The sequence below is a fragment of the Uloborus diversus genome, unplaced genomic scaffold (assembly GCF_026930045.1).
Source record: "Uloborus diversus isolate 005 unplaced genomic scaffold, Udiv.v.3.1 scaffold_436, whole genome shotgun sequence".
In the NCBI taxonomy this organism is placed as follows: Eukaryota; Metazoa; Arthropoda; class Arachnida; order Araneae; family Uloboridae; genus Uloborus; species Uloborus diversus.
The window spans coordinates 1-17,379 of record NW_026558611.1 but is presented as its reverse complement, the minus strand read 5'-3'; the positions used below and the strand labels follow the sequence as shown (position 1 = coordinate 17,379).

The following is a 17,379-nucleotide window of genomic DNA, read 5'->3' as shown; positions in this document are numbered from 1 at the left end:
TCTAATTTTATCTTTCCTTCAGAAAAACCTCTGAAGAAGTTTTATTGCAGGCTGCAGAAGAAGAAGATTTAAACTTATCTAAAACTACAAAAAGACGCTTGCAAAGGCTTCAAGAAGATGAAGCATATAAAAGGCAGCAGTAAGTATCTAGTTTTGTTTATTTTAATTAATATACTTTATGTGTGAATTAAGAAATCCTTTGCAAAGTGAATTCTTGATGAAACTCATAAATCAAAAATATACTTAAAGCATACATGTGATTGTTTTCTGCAAATTAGGGGAATTCCGCTTTTTTTTTGCTTTTTTCTTTCAAAGTTGAAAAGGAAAATCACCCCCATCTTGTTTTATATTGTCCACCTATAGAAAACCAGCTGCAGATGTTTAAAGATTGCTACTCAATTTCAGAAATGAAAATAATGTTAGCCTTTTTCATGTGCAAGTGAAAGAACTTTTGTGTGTGCAATCTTTCTGCATCCTGAACAATAATCAGGTTTGTTGATTTCTATGATTTTTTGAGTTCTGTTACAAAATAATTGAACTAAATTTATTTTTATTTTCATTAAAATTTTAATTTGAAAATATATGCTCACCATATGGTTTATAAAGACCTATTACATCACTAAACAACCAGTGCTCAAAATTAACCAAGGGGAAGCAGTTTGTAATAGCTAATCTGATAATAAAATACTCATATTTAAAAACATGATTGTTTCCCCACTGTTAAAAAGTATATATAAATAAAGTATTTGTGGTATTCTTGCGAGGTTGCTACTTTGCCAAAAAAAGTCCAGAATGCCAGAAGAAAAAGAACAAAATGGTTAAAATGAAAATTCACTAATTTTCTATACGTTCCAAACTTAAATCAAATTCTTTGATGCAATAGAATTCTATTAACAGGGTGTGGAAAAAAATGATTTTTCTTATCAAATGAAAAAATATATATATAATTTTCTAATTTATACATCAGATTTTGTAAATCCTGCTTTTCAAAATATTTTTTTTAATCAAACTTTATGATTTTTAGTGATTAATTTCCTTATCATGTAACTGATATTTTTAAAAATATAGAGAAACATATTTGTTACACACACAAAAAAAATTTTGATTTATAAGACACTTCTATGTAAATAAATCCATTCAAATCAAACTGATTTGCAATGGCATAATATGAATAGAATAAAATAACTATATGATTTCTTGATTACTACACTCAAAAATTACTGTTAAAGTTGATGTTTTTACATCTAGGTTAATTCTAAAGCAGCCAATAAATTTTAAGGCAAAATTGGGAGAAATGAAGAAATACAGTCGACTCTCGATATCTCGACTTCGCTGAACTCGAATTTCCGCTTATGTCGGAAGTTTTTGGATGGTCCCAAACTTCTGCTAATGTTCTTAATGGGTTTTTTTTTTCGTTAACTCGAAGTTCACTCCGCTTATCTCGAAGTTTGAGACAGACATCTCTTAACATTTATTGTCCTGATTATCAGTAGCGAAACCAACTTGACCGTAAAATGACGGAGAAAATTCTGCTATTTTCACCACCTGCTCCCTTTTGTTAGGGCTTTGAAGACGGGGGCGTAATTGACAGGTCGCCACCTCTTTTGACGAGAGAAAGAGCTAAAATGCACTCGTTCACGCGTTGCTTGTTCACGCTTCGATAAGTTCTTTTCAGTGGCTCTGTTAGAACGAGTACAAAAGGGAGATAGACCAGACGTTGATAAGGGATTAGCAAGAAAGAGAGCATGTGTAATACCCCCTGGGTGAGGGCTAAACCAGTTAGTGACCCACCAATTGAACTTGGAACTGCTCACTTGAAGCTTCGCTGATCTCAGCTTTTTAGCACTCATAGCATTTAGTAAATGATTGCATGCTCAGCGTTTTGAAAAATGAGTAAGAGAAAGCTAAAAATTTTAACTATTGAAGAAAAGGTCGATTTAATTAAAGATGTAGAGAATAATCCTACCGTTAAGAAAAAGGACTTGGCCCTGAAATATGGCATACCGCCGAATACATTATCGACAATAATGTCGAACAAAGAAAAAATATTAGAACATTACGAAACAAAGGGCGGTTCTGCAAATCTTAATCGTAAAAAAATCAAGGAGTGCACATACACCGACATTGAAACGGCACTCTTGAAATGGTTTAAAAATTATGAGCATAAGTGGACTGAAATCCCTGTGAGTGGAATTCTCCTTCGTGAAAAAGCACTTGATTTTGGCAAACTCCTTGGACACATGGACTTTGTAGCAAGCAGTGGATGGCTCAAGAGGTTTAAAGCTCGTCATAATATAGTTTTTCGGAATTTACATGGAGAAGCTAAAGACGTCCCGGAAAGTCTTTGTGAAGAATGGAGAATAAGACTTCCCACCCTACTGTTTGGTTACAAAGCATCAGACGTCTTTAATATTGATGAAACCGGATTATTCTACAAATGTGTTCCCCAAAAAACTTTAATGTTCAAAGGAGAGTCCTGCGCTGGAGGAAAAATGAGCAAAGATCGCTTAACTGTTCTTGTTGGTGCCAATGCTGATGGATCAGAAAAATTACCCCTCTTAGTTATTGGTAAATCGAAAAACCCACGTTGCTTTAAAAACGTCAAATCTTTGCCGGTAAATTACAAAAGCAATAAGAAATCCTGGATGACCAGCGAGCTGTTTGAAGAATACGTGAGAAAACTTGGTTTGAGTTTTCATAAAAAATCTCGAGAAGTTTTGCTGTTTGTGGACAATTGTCCAGCACATCCAAAGTTAAAAAATTTAAAGTCAATTAAGCTTGAATTCTTCCCACCAAATACAACGGCAAAACTTCAGCCAGCTGATCAGGGAGTAATTCGTAATTTAAAAGTGCATTATAGGAAACGAGTAATTAGAAAGCTCATCAACGATATTGAAAATAATAAAGAGCATACAAGTTCCATATCGGTATTAGATGCTCTTCGAATGGTTTTTAGTGCCTGGCAAAATGATGTTTCCCAAGACACAATTGCTCATTGTTTTCAGAAATGCGGATTCTTTCCTTCAAGTGCTCCCAATATTGTTGATGAGGTTAACGAATGTTTGGACAACGAGTTCAGAGATGTGTTTCAAGAACAATCATTGGAACTTTCTGACTTCGTAAACGTTGACTCCGAGCTCATTACCTGCGGTGAACTTTGCGATGAAGATATTATTGCAGAAGTAACAGCTAAAGAAGATGGTACGGACAATGAAGAGAAAATTGAAATTTCTGAACATAATGATTTGCCAACAAATGCAGATGTTAGTAATGCACTATCGATTATTCATCGTTCTATTGAAAGTCGGGAAAATGTTCCACAGGATATATTCAATGCCATGAGTAAAATTAATGATTTCATACATAGCAGAAATATTAATTCAAAAAAACAAGCAAGTATAAAGCAATATTTATTAAATGTGAAGTAAGAAATACATTTTTTTATTAGTAATATTATTTTTGCTTATGTTCTTCAAGTTTTACACACTTTTGTATTTTTTTTTTTGGGGGGGGGGGGGAAACTAATACAAGTTTTCTCTCCTATCTGAGCATTTATGTGTGGTTTTGTTTAATTACTTTTACAATTGTTTCAAAAGGGAAATAATAGTTAGTTTTCGGTATCTCGAACTTCGGCTATGTCGAATCTTTTTCTTGGTCCCTCGTACTTCGAGATATCGAGAGTCGACTGTATAGGCGGTATAGTAAAAGCTATCTGTACTAAGCTGTGCCGCCATTTCTTCTCTCAAATACTTCATTTAAATTTTATTGCTTGCTTTAGAAGTTTATTTAGTAGGTAATATGTACTAATATTTTGCACCCCTAAACTGTTATATTTTTTCCTCGAAAAAATTTTGGTACTGGGATATAGTACATATCTATTTTTTGTTCCGCCGATGAGTAAAATTTGGCCTTTTTGATACTTTTTCTAAAAGCTCTAGTAAATTTATTTAAATTAGTAGGAGGATCAAACAGGACTTGTTGCAAATTTGAAAGAATGAATTTTTTTTTTTACAAAGAAGAAACAATTTAAGTTAAGCCTATTAGTGATGTGGATCAGGTAAATACCCAGCGGGTAGGTAAATATTTTTAAACTGGGTATTTTACAAGAAAATGCAAAAAGTGAATGGGAATTTTTTTTTTAAATCTTAATATGAAATAATTGGTAAAACTGATACATACATATGTATTACACAGTTTATAATAGTTTTAATTGAAAGACTTGATGAAATTATGAAAGAAACATATTGTGAACCAAAGAATCTTTCTTTTCAATGTCATAATTGGAGAAGTATAAGCAATTCAATGATGAACTTCAGGATTTCAAAATCAGAATCTAGGTTAGTCATATCCAAAATGAAAAAAACAAAAGGAAACATGAGGGTTGTTTGGAAGAATAAACAGAGAAGTTATTAAGACTATGATGTTATTTATTTATTTTATTGCTGTTTAAGTGATAACGTGGCAAATATAGAAACAGTTTTCACATTAATAAGCAAAAAAAAAAAAAAACATCAAAATATTGTTTTTTTGTTCCCTTGCTCATTTGCATTTGCTCCCTGGTACTTCATGATGAAAATTTATTCAAACTATTTTTAATGCACCCAATTAGTGATGTAGTGTGGGAAGATATTTTTTTTTTTCGGTATATATCCGAAGGCAGGGTAAATCCCCTAGAAATTGGGCATTTTGCAAAAAAAAAATTTAGGTGGTATATCAAAAGGTGATGATTTTTTTTAACATAAACCAAAAAAGGAATGATTAAAAGTATAAAAATTTATGTATTATAATTTTTTAATTAAAGGCTTAGTGAAATCTAAGACTTAATGAAAAAATTAAATGCGGAATAAGCCTGAACACTTGAACTAGGTTTGGAGGAAATTTCTGTGAAAGATATAGGTAAATAAATAGTAATAATAAATTGAGCGACATTTCGTCACATTTTGATGTCATGCAGAGACAAATTACTGGGTTATAAAAGACTAGGACCTTAAAAAAAAATTTTTTTTTGTAACCAGTTAAGCTTTTTACTTTTTGTAGAATGGCTTTTTATATCTGAAATTTGGCTATCGACATTGATTGGGCATATCCAACACATTTAATGTGAATATCATATTTGATTGCTAAGTTGTGTTTCATACAATAATTCTTTAAATATTTGGTCAAAATACAACTTTTGGACAAAAATTTATTGTTTTGCATATGGTTGTATAAATATACATAGTGAAATACATATAGAAAACTATTTTAGTTGAATATAAATTTTTTAAATAAATACCTGGGTAAATACCCATTTTGGGTATTTACCCTGGTATATACCCTGGGTATTTACCCCTAAAAATAAATACCCGGGTGTTTTACATCACTAAGCCTAATTAGAAATATCCCAGAGTCAAATCATGGTTCAAAAAGTGCCATTTTCGTCATTTGGAGCCTAAAAAAGCCAAGGGTTTTAAAGTAGGAGACTAATTTTTTCCCCTGTTGCAGTTATGCATACTAGAAACACAGAAAAAGTTGGCTGGTACTAATAGTCTTTCACGATTAAAAAATTGCTTAAACTTAAGGAAAAATGAAAAATGGGCTCATTCCTAAAAACGGGATGTGGATTAGATGACAAATGGAAAATGGTAGGGTAAGTACAAGAGATATAAGCCTTTAAATAAAACATTTGTTTTTGGTAAAAAATTATATTTTCTAAACATAGTTCATAAAAATTAAAAGCTATTAAGTAGAGTGCAAAAGTAATTATTACATTACTTTAAAGCTTTACCCTAGCATTTTCAATTTTTTTCTCATTTTCAAGTGCAATCATATTTGTTGTAATAAAAGACTGCTAATAACAGCTTATTTTATTCTGTACTTCTAATATGCATAACTAACTGCAGCAGAGGAAAAAATTATCCTCCTACTGTAAGTCCCTCATCAACTGTTTTAAAGCTGAAATTATGAAAACGTCCTAATTAAAACTTTTTTTGGTGCCAAATCGTTTGTTCAAAAAGTGGCGTTTTGGATCAAAAGTGGGCGTGACTATACGGTCACGTTTGCAACAAGTACAAATCAGTATTTTTCAAGTACAAGAAAGCCTTTTAGAAAGTTACTTCCTATTTTGACGGTTCTTTGCATTCGAATCTGTAACAATTTAAGAGCCGAAGTTTAAATTTTTGGGAATAAGGTGCAAATCTCTGAGTAAAAATACACCTGTGCAAATAGATCGAGCAATTAATTTATTCATTTTTTTAAGCTAAAAAGTGTGTGCAGTTTAAAAGCAATATTTCAAATTTAAAAACTAGTTATCTTTCTTTATTATATTGTTTTTTCTCTCAGAATTGAAGAAGAAAATGCTCGTGTGCTTTCATTTGACCTCTCAGATGATGATTTGAATGTTGAAGTGATCGATTTGGATTGTTCTACCCCCCAGAAGAATTCCGAGCTTTCCTTGAAAGTGCATTATCTTGCTGACATTAAGAAAATAAAATGCCAACAAGTATGAATATTTATATATTATGTTAAAATGTTTAAACCTTAATCTCTGCAGTTTTGATTGAACTTTAGTCTTATTTATTTATTGTTCTTGAAGTGTGTTTTCTTGACATATGTTTGTAAAATGCCGTCTCCATTCTTAGCTTTTGATGTAGAATTTAGTTTGAAGGGGGAGGGGGAGGAGCAGCAAATCTTTATTACTAAATTTTGTTGTTCAAAAAAAAAAATGCTCTTTGTTATCATGGCCTTGTTCTTTTTAAGCATTATCACTTGAGAAAATTCTAAATAAATAATTGCTTAAAAATATTATATATTGCAGGCTCTTGTTTAAAAGGTTAAAAGGAACTGAATTAATGTTTTAAAATACCTTTAAGTGGTTTCATACTAAAATGTCATTGTTGTTCTTTTACATAAGAACTATTTACAAACTTACAATAATATTTTGATGCCCTAATAATTTAAACCTCATATCACCCTTCATAAACTCAAAATTTTAGATTTTCTGGATTTTAAATAATATTTTAAAAACAAAAAACAATTTGTAATGCTAGATTTTTTTATTTTTTTCTGTTCTTTAGGAAGAAAATTACAAAAAACAATGAGATTAAATAAGCTCTAATTGCCAAAAAAAAAAAAAAAAACATAAAACAGTTTTTAAAAATAATATTGCATGATTGATAAAGTTTAAACACTTACTTCTCCAATTTTTCAAAATAGTGCTCAAACAACACTTACAGAATAATATTTCATTACTTTTTAAAATTGCAGCAATCTAGCAGTTTCCTATAGTAGAATAACCAATTTTGATTTGTAATGTGTTGCAAGTTGTTTTCTTTGATACCAGTTCTTTAGCTCAGTGTGTAGACCACTGGTTACACTCTTTATGTGACAGAATTATAAAATCAATTCTATGAATTTGGCATGTGACAAAAAGTGTGCTTTCAGTTGGCCTATTTCGACCAGATAGTCCCTTTAATTTTTTGGTAATACTGTAAATATGTCCACATCTCTGCTTTCATCATCACTCAAACTTGAAAAAACCCACACTTTTTTTATGCTGTCTGGTAAAAGTGAAGGAGCCTAAATCAGCATTTCTCAACCTTTTTTGACCAGCGGACCAGCTACAACTTTTGAAAAAAATTCGTGGACCAGTTTTATTTTTCTTCTTATTCTTTTTTTTTTTTTTTTTTTTGTTAAGGGGGAAAAAAACTTGCATTTGCAGACTAGTAAAAACATGTTTTTTTTTTAAATTTTGCAGACTATGAAGTTTTTTCCTTTTTTTCCCTTTTCTTTTGCAAAAAAAAAAAAAAAAAAAACTTTCAACTGGAGGATCCTTAAATGCTTGTAAAAAAATTACGAAAGGCTGAAGGTGTTTTTTTTTCTTTATTACAAAATAGCTATAATAAATGAATTAATAAATATATAAATAAAACTTCATTGGAATGTTAAGAACTGTTGCAAAAAATATTTAAATGCTAAGAATAAGCTTATTAGAATTAGGTATACTTAAGCAATAAACACTGCTGAAAATTTCGTAGACAAGTACGAAAATTAATCAAAAAATACACATTGAAGATGTCGCATAAGATAATACTATTATTACTATGGTGTTTTCTTTTCCTTTTTTTTTTCTTGTGTAAGAACAAAAACACAAGTTTTTTTTTTTTTTTTTTTTTTTTTTTTTTTTTTTTTTTTAACATTGGACAAGTAAAAATCTCTGAGGGCTGGTAAATTTTTTCTGTATACCAGTACCGTTTGCCTGACTACCGGTTGAGAATAGCTGGCCTAAATCAATTCTTCTATCAGAAGTATCACTTTTACTTGGACATCTGAAAATTCTGTCTTCAAATAATTCATGCATTATTCTTCTTCAAGATTCATCAATCTAGCCTGTGACTTTTTGAACTGTAAACTTTGTTGAGTGTATGTACGTAAATGAATGAGTTTTTACTATTGCTTACATAATGCAATATGGTGCTTTATGAAGTCAAAAATTATCAAAAATGCTATCTATCACCAGGGTTGAAACCCTGGAATTATACCTGGAAAATTTGGAAAACCTGAAATTTTCTATGAAAATGAAAATTATCTAAATTAGTCCAGGGAAATGTCAGGAAAAGTGACAAATTAATGAAGTTTCTGGAAATATCAGTTAATTCCTTCTCATTTTTTAAAGTACTGAATGTAAAAAGGCTACAAAAAATTAAGTAAATAAAGAAAATAAAATAACTTACGAAAATCATAAAGCTCTGATTAATATCATAACATTTAATTTTGCTTTTTTTGAAAAAAAATATAAAATTCAAGCTGGAAATTATTAGTATTTCCCCCGCAAAGCATGTGTCTTACTAGTATTTTAATAGCATTCATTCTAATTTTTTTTCCTTTTTCATGAAATGAATTATCATAAAAATTTAAAGTCTCAAAATTTTAACTTTTGTAGGTTAAAACTTGTTTTTTTTTTTTTTTTTTTTTTTGGAAACATGCCAACATTGAAAGTGACTTTGCTGAAAATTGCATGTTGTGTTTGACAAGGACGGATTCAGGGGAGGGTCAAAGGGTCAACTGACCCCCCTGTGGCATGAATTTTATTATGATTATTATTAACCTTCAATTTTTATATCCGAAAAAATAGTATATGAAATCGATGGGGACCCATTTTTTGCTTGATTCTGCAAGGTCTGCTTCTCAGTGCTTCATAATTCAAAGGATTGACTGGGTTGTTTTACTGGGCTATTTTTATTCTCCTGGTAGGGCCACCCAAGGCGTGAAGGCCACTCCAATATGCTCAGCTAAAGCCTGGGGCATCCGAGCTAAGTCAGTCCTCCACCTGTTTTTTGGTGCTCAAGTTCTTGCAACTAACGGAGGCTGCTTTCTTTCCCCACCCATGAGTGATACACGAACTCATGGACCTGGTCTAGCTCTGCTGACCATAGGGGCATGCAACAACAACTGGGCTATTGCCATTTTGAGTTCTTTGTTCGTTTACAAAAGAAGAATGTGTTCAAAACTTACGGTAACGTGTCCAGCTTGTTTGCCTACAGAAATATGACGTTTGATGAAAATTTGAGGAAATACGATCCATGGCACAGGTTGTTCCATAGAGAAATTTAGGGGAGGGTAAGGGGGGCATTGAAACGTGCCCCCCCCCCCTTACAAAAATTTATGAATCCGCCTCCAGTGTTTGAGATTTCAGTTCTTTTGCATCCATCAAACTTTACCATTATGGTAAACTCCAGATTATCCATAGAATTGGGCGGCACAAGTGTCACGGATAATAAAAATCACGAATAAACCACAAAAAGGCTAAAATTAGAAACAAAAAAGGTAGAAATTGTCCTTCCTGAAAAATTTAGCTGTATTGATGCACAGGGTTCGAAAATATCATGATATTTTCAAAAATATCGAATATTTTGATATATATCGGACATTTTGATATATGTCCGATATTTTCGATCAACACAAAATTAAATCATTAAATAGTAACTGCTCCCTCAAATCACTGTGCTATTTTTTTCTTATGTTATTACTATAGTGCATCAGTTTTAAAATTAATGTTTCCTTCATTATTTGTAGTGATAAATATGTATTTTATATAAAAATTTATATACTTTAAATGACATAAGTACAAATAATATTTACAATCATTTGTAAAATATCATCATTTAATCTATTAGAAATAAAATATAGCATAACTGATACATATCTATTAATTTTAATTGAATTACTTAAGCATTAGATGCGTTACTCATTTTTCTTTGGTCAAATACTTTTTCAAATTTTATATAGTTCAGAAATAAAAAATATGCTTAAGTCAGTACACATCCATATATATTTTTTTCTTTTCTGGCCAATTAAAATTACTACATTACTAATAATTTTATAAATAGAAAATAAAGAAGGAAGATTATATTATTTACATAATATTAATGATGCATTAATATGTTACATGAATGTATTACTTCGGATTATTTAATTTTAAAGAATATATTAGTATGAATAATACATTTAATTTTTATATCACAAATATCGTACTTTGAAAAAATAAATATCGAAAGTATCAAAAAATCATGATATTTTCAAAATAAATATTAATTATATATCGTGATTCGTGATATATATCTGCGAACCCTGTTGATGCATAATAATACTTTCATCAAACATTGAAAATATATACAGTATAGTAAAAATTTTTTTTTTTTTTGCACAACAGAACATAACATCAAAAAAAAAAAAAAAAAAAAAAAAATAGTGTAAGCGCAATGAAGAAAATACAAAAAAGGAATTAACAAATGAAACAAAAATAACTGAGTTTATTTACAATTTCGCGACAAAAAAAAAAAAAATCAGCTGTTGGTTTTTTGTTTTTTACTGTGAAAATCCATGTCCCAGATTGTTAAATGACTTCCTGATAATCCACCCCGCAGATAATCCACTCACAAATGATTGGCAGTTTACTGTATTTCAATGGTTGGAAGTTATTTTAATAAATTCTGGATTAGAATTGCTTTAGTTATTTATTTCTTTTTGCAAAATTTAACTGTTACCTATTTAATTAGCAATTACATTTTTTTTTTTTTTTTTTGTGAAAATACTAAATTGTAAAAGCATTTGATTTTTTAGTTCTTCATTTGCTTTTAAAGTTAACAGTTTGTGAAAAATCCTTTTGAATTAAAAATAATTCTCCTTTAGAAAAATATTTTAGAAGTTCACAATGCTGATAATTTTTTCACAACATGTCTAAAACATCCGTCGTGGTTTTGGTTAAAACATTGATGTTTTAATTTTGAACATCTATTATTTTTAAACATTTTTTTTTTTAATGGATGTCGCACCACTAGTTGAGAGTGTAGTTTCAACAAAAGCATGTTAGTCAAAAATTTGAATGAAAACTCTTGTAGCATTAAGGACTGACGGAATGATGTTATTCATGCTGAGAGGAGGGAGGGAGAATCAAATCAAATGGGATTTCTTACAATGTGCTCAATCATGCTAGAATGGTTCCTAGTACATATCATCTTGCCATAAGAAAAAGTTGCAAAGTAAGAAGAGAAGTATAAAAAAGTGCTAAGAAAAAGTTTATAGTAAAATAAAATGTTTGCATTGAAAGGGAAACTTTTGCACAATGCAATTGCAGAGATTCAAAAATAAAAGTATTAATTGGAAATATCTGGTCTTTCAAAGAATTTGTAATTTAATTTTAAGTTTATCTTAACCTAACCCAAATTTTGATAACAATTATTGATAATGTTTCAAAGCATTATTTGGTTACTAAAATAGGTTTATTTACAGTAAAAATTATATAGTATTGATATTAAATAACATAAGTCAAAATTTATTAACCTGGAATTTTTTTCTAGAATCGACTGGAAATGTCAGGGAATTTCATTCTTGAATTTTTGTGGCAACTCTGTATCAGGTGTAATTGAGGTGTGTTATTACATGCTGTCCTTTTGTAAAGGACAGCATGGGAATTATTATGTAAATTTATATGTGTGTTCTTTTAATGCATAAAACTACGTACAACTACAGTCGGATCCCGACTTATGCGAGGGATGCGTTCCACGACTCCTCGCGTAAGTCGAAATTTCCCGTTGTGGAAAAATGTTGTGTATATGATTTTTTTATTAACATACCCAATCATTTTAGACAATTTTAAACACCTTTTAAACTGTTTTAGATTGTTTTGTAAACATATATTACCGTTTCTTACATAAAGAGCAGAATTTTTACTGTATTTAAAAAGAAAAAACTGCATTATTCAACATAAAATACAGTTACATTGCACAAAATCAATGATCAGTGGGAGAGAGAGAGAGACATAGAGATAAAACCGTATGGTACGTACAGTATGTATTAATAATGGAGCACTGCACTGTAAGTGTACTATACAGTAGATACAATAAGTTACATTTATAACTTATAAATTAAAGATGATGATTTATGCTGAGCAATCTGATCATCATTCTAATATATTTTTAAATACAGTAGCTTCGCATTTACTTTTATAACATTTACATCTATGGTAACACCCCTCTTTCAGGGTCTCTATAGTCTACAATACAAGAATTCCAAATATTTTCATGTCGAGAGCGAAAAATTCGCTTTAGCTTTAAAATACGTTGTTCCTGAAAAACTCGCGTTATAGTCATTTCGCGTAAGTCGGATCGCGTTGTAGCACGAGTCGACAGTATACTGTAATGTGTTAAGTACAAATTTTTATTTAACCAGCTCATTCATATCTGGGAATATAAAATTTTGTCAGTAGAATAACTAAAAATCAAATATTTCTGTTTAGATTAATTATTTTAATTTTCTCTTTTTAATTTTTAGAGTGAGAAATTTTCCTCCATATTTTGTAAAGTAGCTGATGCTTTCAACCTTAAGGCTTCAGAAGTCTTATTATGCCATAAAGACAGAAATATTCAAGTTGATGACACTCCAAGCAGCTTAAACATTAAATTTTATGAATTAATTGGTAAGATTTTTTTTTTTTTTTTTTTTGCTTTTTTTTGCTTCTTTCTAGATTAAAAAAAATTTGTTAATTCAACAAATTTTTAAAATATGCATTAAGGTTTTGAGTGTATAGCAGTTGGAATTTTTTTTTTTAATATTGTTCAACCGTTACATTTGCTGTTTCTCTTCATTTAAAAATTATTTCCAGAATGTTTGCCATATAAGGCAGAGAAAAATGAAACTGAACTGGATGACAACCAAATAAAAGTGAAAATGCAGTCTAATGACAGTAAGAAAAAAATAGACATGGCGATTCATAGAGTAAGTAAATTTTAAACTTACAGTAAAGATGCTCCGTAATGACTTTGGTTTTTCCCACTAATTGTTACATATTTAACTTATGCAAAAAACTAGCTGTGTTGCCCGGTCTACCTTGAAAATGAAAATTGTGTATATTCAACAATCAGGCTTAAATAAATAAATTTAAAAAAACATCATGCAAACAATTTCCCTTCCCAAACAATGACGATAAGTTTAAGGAATTAAAATGAGAAAGAAAATGGTTAACAATTTGAACGGAAATAAGATATTTTGAACTTGATTTTAAAAAGGCTTGTAACTTGTTTCCTTTGAAGATAGAAGTGTAGTTTTTGACCACAGGTCAAGTTAGATCTGGAGTAAAAAAAGCCACTCTTTCCAGTGGTGTGCAAAAGAAATATACTGTGAAAATTTCAGCGAAATCAGCCTTGTAGTTCTTGAGTTTTGCGCATTTAAACAAACAGACGAGTTTTTGAAACTTCATTTTATACTATGTAGAGATAATACATTTTATGTGGTACTTAAGGCTTAAAGATATAGCACGGAAACCAAAAACTAAATTTGAATAAATTTCATTATTTTATTTTTTGTTCTGCATAAAAACTCGGTAATTATGCTTGTTTTGAAACTGACATAGTATATTTTTCGCCCAATATTGTCCTGATTTAACGATTGTCAAAGGACTAGAAAAGTTATCGTTTCTTTGAGGAAAATAGACATTCAATGCAATTGAATCCGGACCAGTGAAATTTATCATTGAATTGAGGAAATCGTTAAATCGGGTATCGTTAAAATGATGTTGTGGGGGCTGTATATCATTTCCTGTAAATTAAAACTTATGATTGTTTGGGAAAAAAATATACATAACCATTGTTGTCAAATGAGCAGTGAGAAAAAAAAATACAAGGTGGTTCATAGAATGAGAATAGAATATCAATGTTGTAGGACTCTCTCTATATTACAAATAAGTTTTAGATTTTATCAATTAAAACAGTAAATTAATTTGAATAAAGTTAATTCTAAACGCCCTTAAAAACTTTCAGTTCATTTGTGCTTGTTTTAAAACTGATATTGTGTAATTTTTCTTGCACTTTAGCTTATTTGCCAATATATCATGTTCTTGTTAACATTGCCTAAGCTAATGCTAGCACGTAAATATTTCCTTTTTTTTTCTCCCCCCCCCCCCATCATTAAAACACAAAATAGAATTATATTCTTGAAGAAAATTAGCACTTGTAAATATTAATTGATGTAACTTCTTTTTTATGTATAAATATTTCCTTAACTGGTTTTGCTGGCCATGTTTAAATTAGTTCCCTCCCCCCCCCTGCTGTTCATTGAAAATTATTTCAAACATTACTATACTTCAATTTTTGAATGATAATTGATTAAAAAGCTTTTTTTACAAAAAAAAAAAGAAGGAAAAAAAAGAGGTATTCATGAGGAAAATCAGTTAAATTAACAAGAACTTGTATTGTGTTTGAAAAAAGTAAATGTACTATTATGTCCTTGATGTTTTTGTTAAGTATTACACCTGTTACTTTTTTTTTAATTACAGCTTGAAAGCATGCAAGAGGTGATGGTGAGATACGCTAAGTTACGTGAAATCCCTCTGGAAAAAATGGTGTTTGAGTTCGATGGAGAGAAAATTGAAGGCACGGAAACGGCAGAAGACCTTGAAATGGAAAGTGGAAGTTGCATAGATGTTAAAATAACTGTAGACAAGCCAAAAAACAATGACATTAAAGCAACAGAAAAAATGAGCAATAAAGTGACTCTTGTAGATCTAGATGATGACTCGAACTCTTTAGAAGGAAATATGCAAGTCATAGACATTGTATAGTACAATAGTACTGCTTTTAATACTTTGCGTTTTCTAACTTCCAGAGTCAAATGTATGTGTTGTGAACTGCAATAATTTACAAAAAATTGTGTTATTTCACCTTGAAATAATTTGAATCAATCTCATAAATGTGCTGCTCAAACTTGAATCAACATTTTTGTGGTTCAGATTTGAATGGCACATTTATGATAGTGGCAGGTACAAATATTGAGTGGAAAGAAACTTTTCAATTTTAAAATGAAAATGTGGAAGTAAAGGAAGCAAGACTTTTTTAAAATCCTAGGCTGTAGTTTTGTTGCTGTTCTATTAGTTAAATGTAAATTCTTCAAGATAATATATAATTTCTTTAAAATAAGCTAACAAATCATTATCAGCAAGTGTGTTTTTTCAGTCTTTTACTTATAATTTAAAACAATGGTGCTCAACCAACATCCCATGGGCCACATGCAGCCTGCAAAACTAACCCTTGTGGCCCATTATGTTCAACGCAACAAATTGAAAACCGGGGTTTGTCATAATTTGTCAAATAGTCAGATTTTGAGTTCTGGAAAAACAAATGCACACTTCATAATTTTAGAATAAATATCAAGTAGTGACAACAATAAATCTTGGTTTGTAGTTCTTTCTTTTTCATTGTTTTGCCATGTTATTTAGAAAGAATTTTATAGTTAAAAAAATATTATGTAGTATGTCTAACTTGCGAGAATCATTTTAATATAAAATGCAGCCCTTGGGTAAAAAATGGTTGGACACCACTGATTTAAAACATATGTAGTGGGCTTACCCTCTCCTTTTTTTGAAAACATTATGTTGGTTACAGTTGAATGTTTGTTGCACACACATACCATGATGTCTTAATATTAATAAATATATGATCGAACATCTTACATGTAACATGGATGAGTGCTGCACCATCTTCTCGTTGTTTAGAGGAGATTCGGAGATGCTTTGTCTCAAAATGTGCAAGAGAAAATTGAGCAGAATTCAACTGTGTTACTATGAAGACTTCGTGGGAAGTGTGTTTAGCAAACCTTTCATTGTAACTAACATCTTGTTGAAAAGAGGAGAGGGGGGTATGCCCACTTCTTGACTACTCTGTAGTTAAAAATATAACACGATTAGTTCATTACATTAAAATTGGCATGTACTAAAAAAATTCTGAAATAATATCAAGTATTTATAATATGTATTTATAATTTACAGTGGGTGGTGGATGAGTTTCGACCTTAGCATGTTAATTTTTATGCCTTAATGTGAGGCTGTGAGCGCAAAATGACTTGTGATATGTACGTGAAATTTTATTTTGGTATTAAAATATTGAAATTAAATTTTACTGACTCATGTTGTAAATTATTTTCATGAGAAATTTAACTGAAAATTGAAATTACTATTTAGTACAAAAGAAAAAGAAAAATGGAAAGAATATTTTTCTGCTGTTTATATATTGTTAAGGGATAGACAGTAGCTACAGAGTTTGATAAGAATGTCATTCAGATTTGTATTACCAATATTGCAATCTAATTTTTAATGATCATTTATTTTCATTTCAAGATTTTTCCATGTTTTGAATGTGTTTACATCATATCTTTGTTCTATAATTGAATTCCTGTATTTCTTAATATCAAATATATTAATGTTTGTGAACCTTATTAGGATAAATTCATCTTTAGGCAGTTTTTACAACCCAGAATCTTTTTAAATAAAAATTAACTTCTGCTTTGCTTCTAAATTTAAAAAAAAAATGTTTTCAAGAAGTTGTGATAAATATTTTGCTTCAATATTATCTCTCCTTATAATCTCTTGAGTGCAAAAGATTTTCAGCAACTGGGTTCAGGGTGTACCTTTGTTCTGCTGATCCTAGATGTTAAGATACATACAAGCATAAATGTACTTTTATGCTTGTATTGACCCAAAGCTTGGGTGAAAATTCTTTCTGTGCTTTGGCAATACAAAAAAATGTATATTAAGAACTTTGATTTCTAATAATGTTATTTTTTTGTTAATATTCTTGATTATATCCGATTTACCTCTAAATGTTCACAAAGGCTTTTACTTTTTAAATCACTTAGAAAACAATTGAATGTGTAAATATCTTGAGCAGTTTGAAATTTTGTATTTAGTGGGGGGGGGGGGATGAAAGCATTATGCAAAATAATAACTACTGCTTCTATTGCATCATATTGACATGAAAGCTTTACTTAATTATTTATTCTGCTATGTTACTCTATAATACCAATGTTCTCTGAATTCTGAGCCTGCACCGATTTTAATTTTGCACACCTTGC

At 30.0% G+C, this 17,379-nt stretch overlaps 1 protein-coding gene across 1 annotated transcript in view; it reads left to right on the top strand.

Moving 5' to 3' along the window:
* LOC129233469 (uncharacterized) overlaps positions 1-15,299 on the top strand; it is a 38,900-nt gene extending 23,601 nt beyond the window's left edge. Inside the window, exons 5-9 of the mRNA XM_054867491.1 lie at positions 23-139; positions 6,322-6,481; positions 12,811-12,955; positions 13,142-13,254; positions 14,810-15,299. Coding sequence (XP_054723466.1) covers positions 23-139; positions 6,322-6,481; positions 12,811-12,955; positions 13,142-13,254; positions 14,810-15,094 — 820 coding nt within the window. The 3' untranslated portion in view covers positions 15,095-15,299. The remainder of the gene's footprint in view (positions 1-22; positions 140-6,321; positions 6,482-12,810; positions 12,956-13,141; positions 13,255-14,809) is intronic.
* The last annotated feature ends 2,080 nt before the right edge of the window (positions 15,300-17,379 follow it).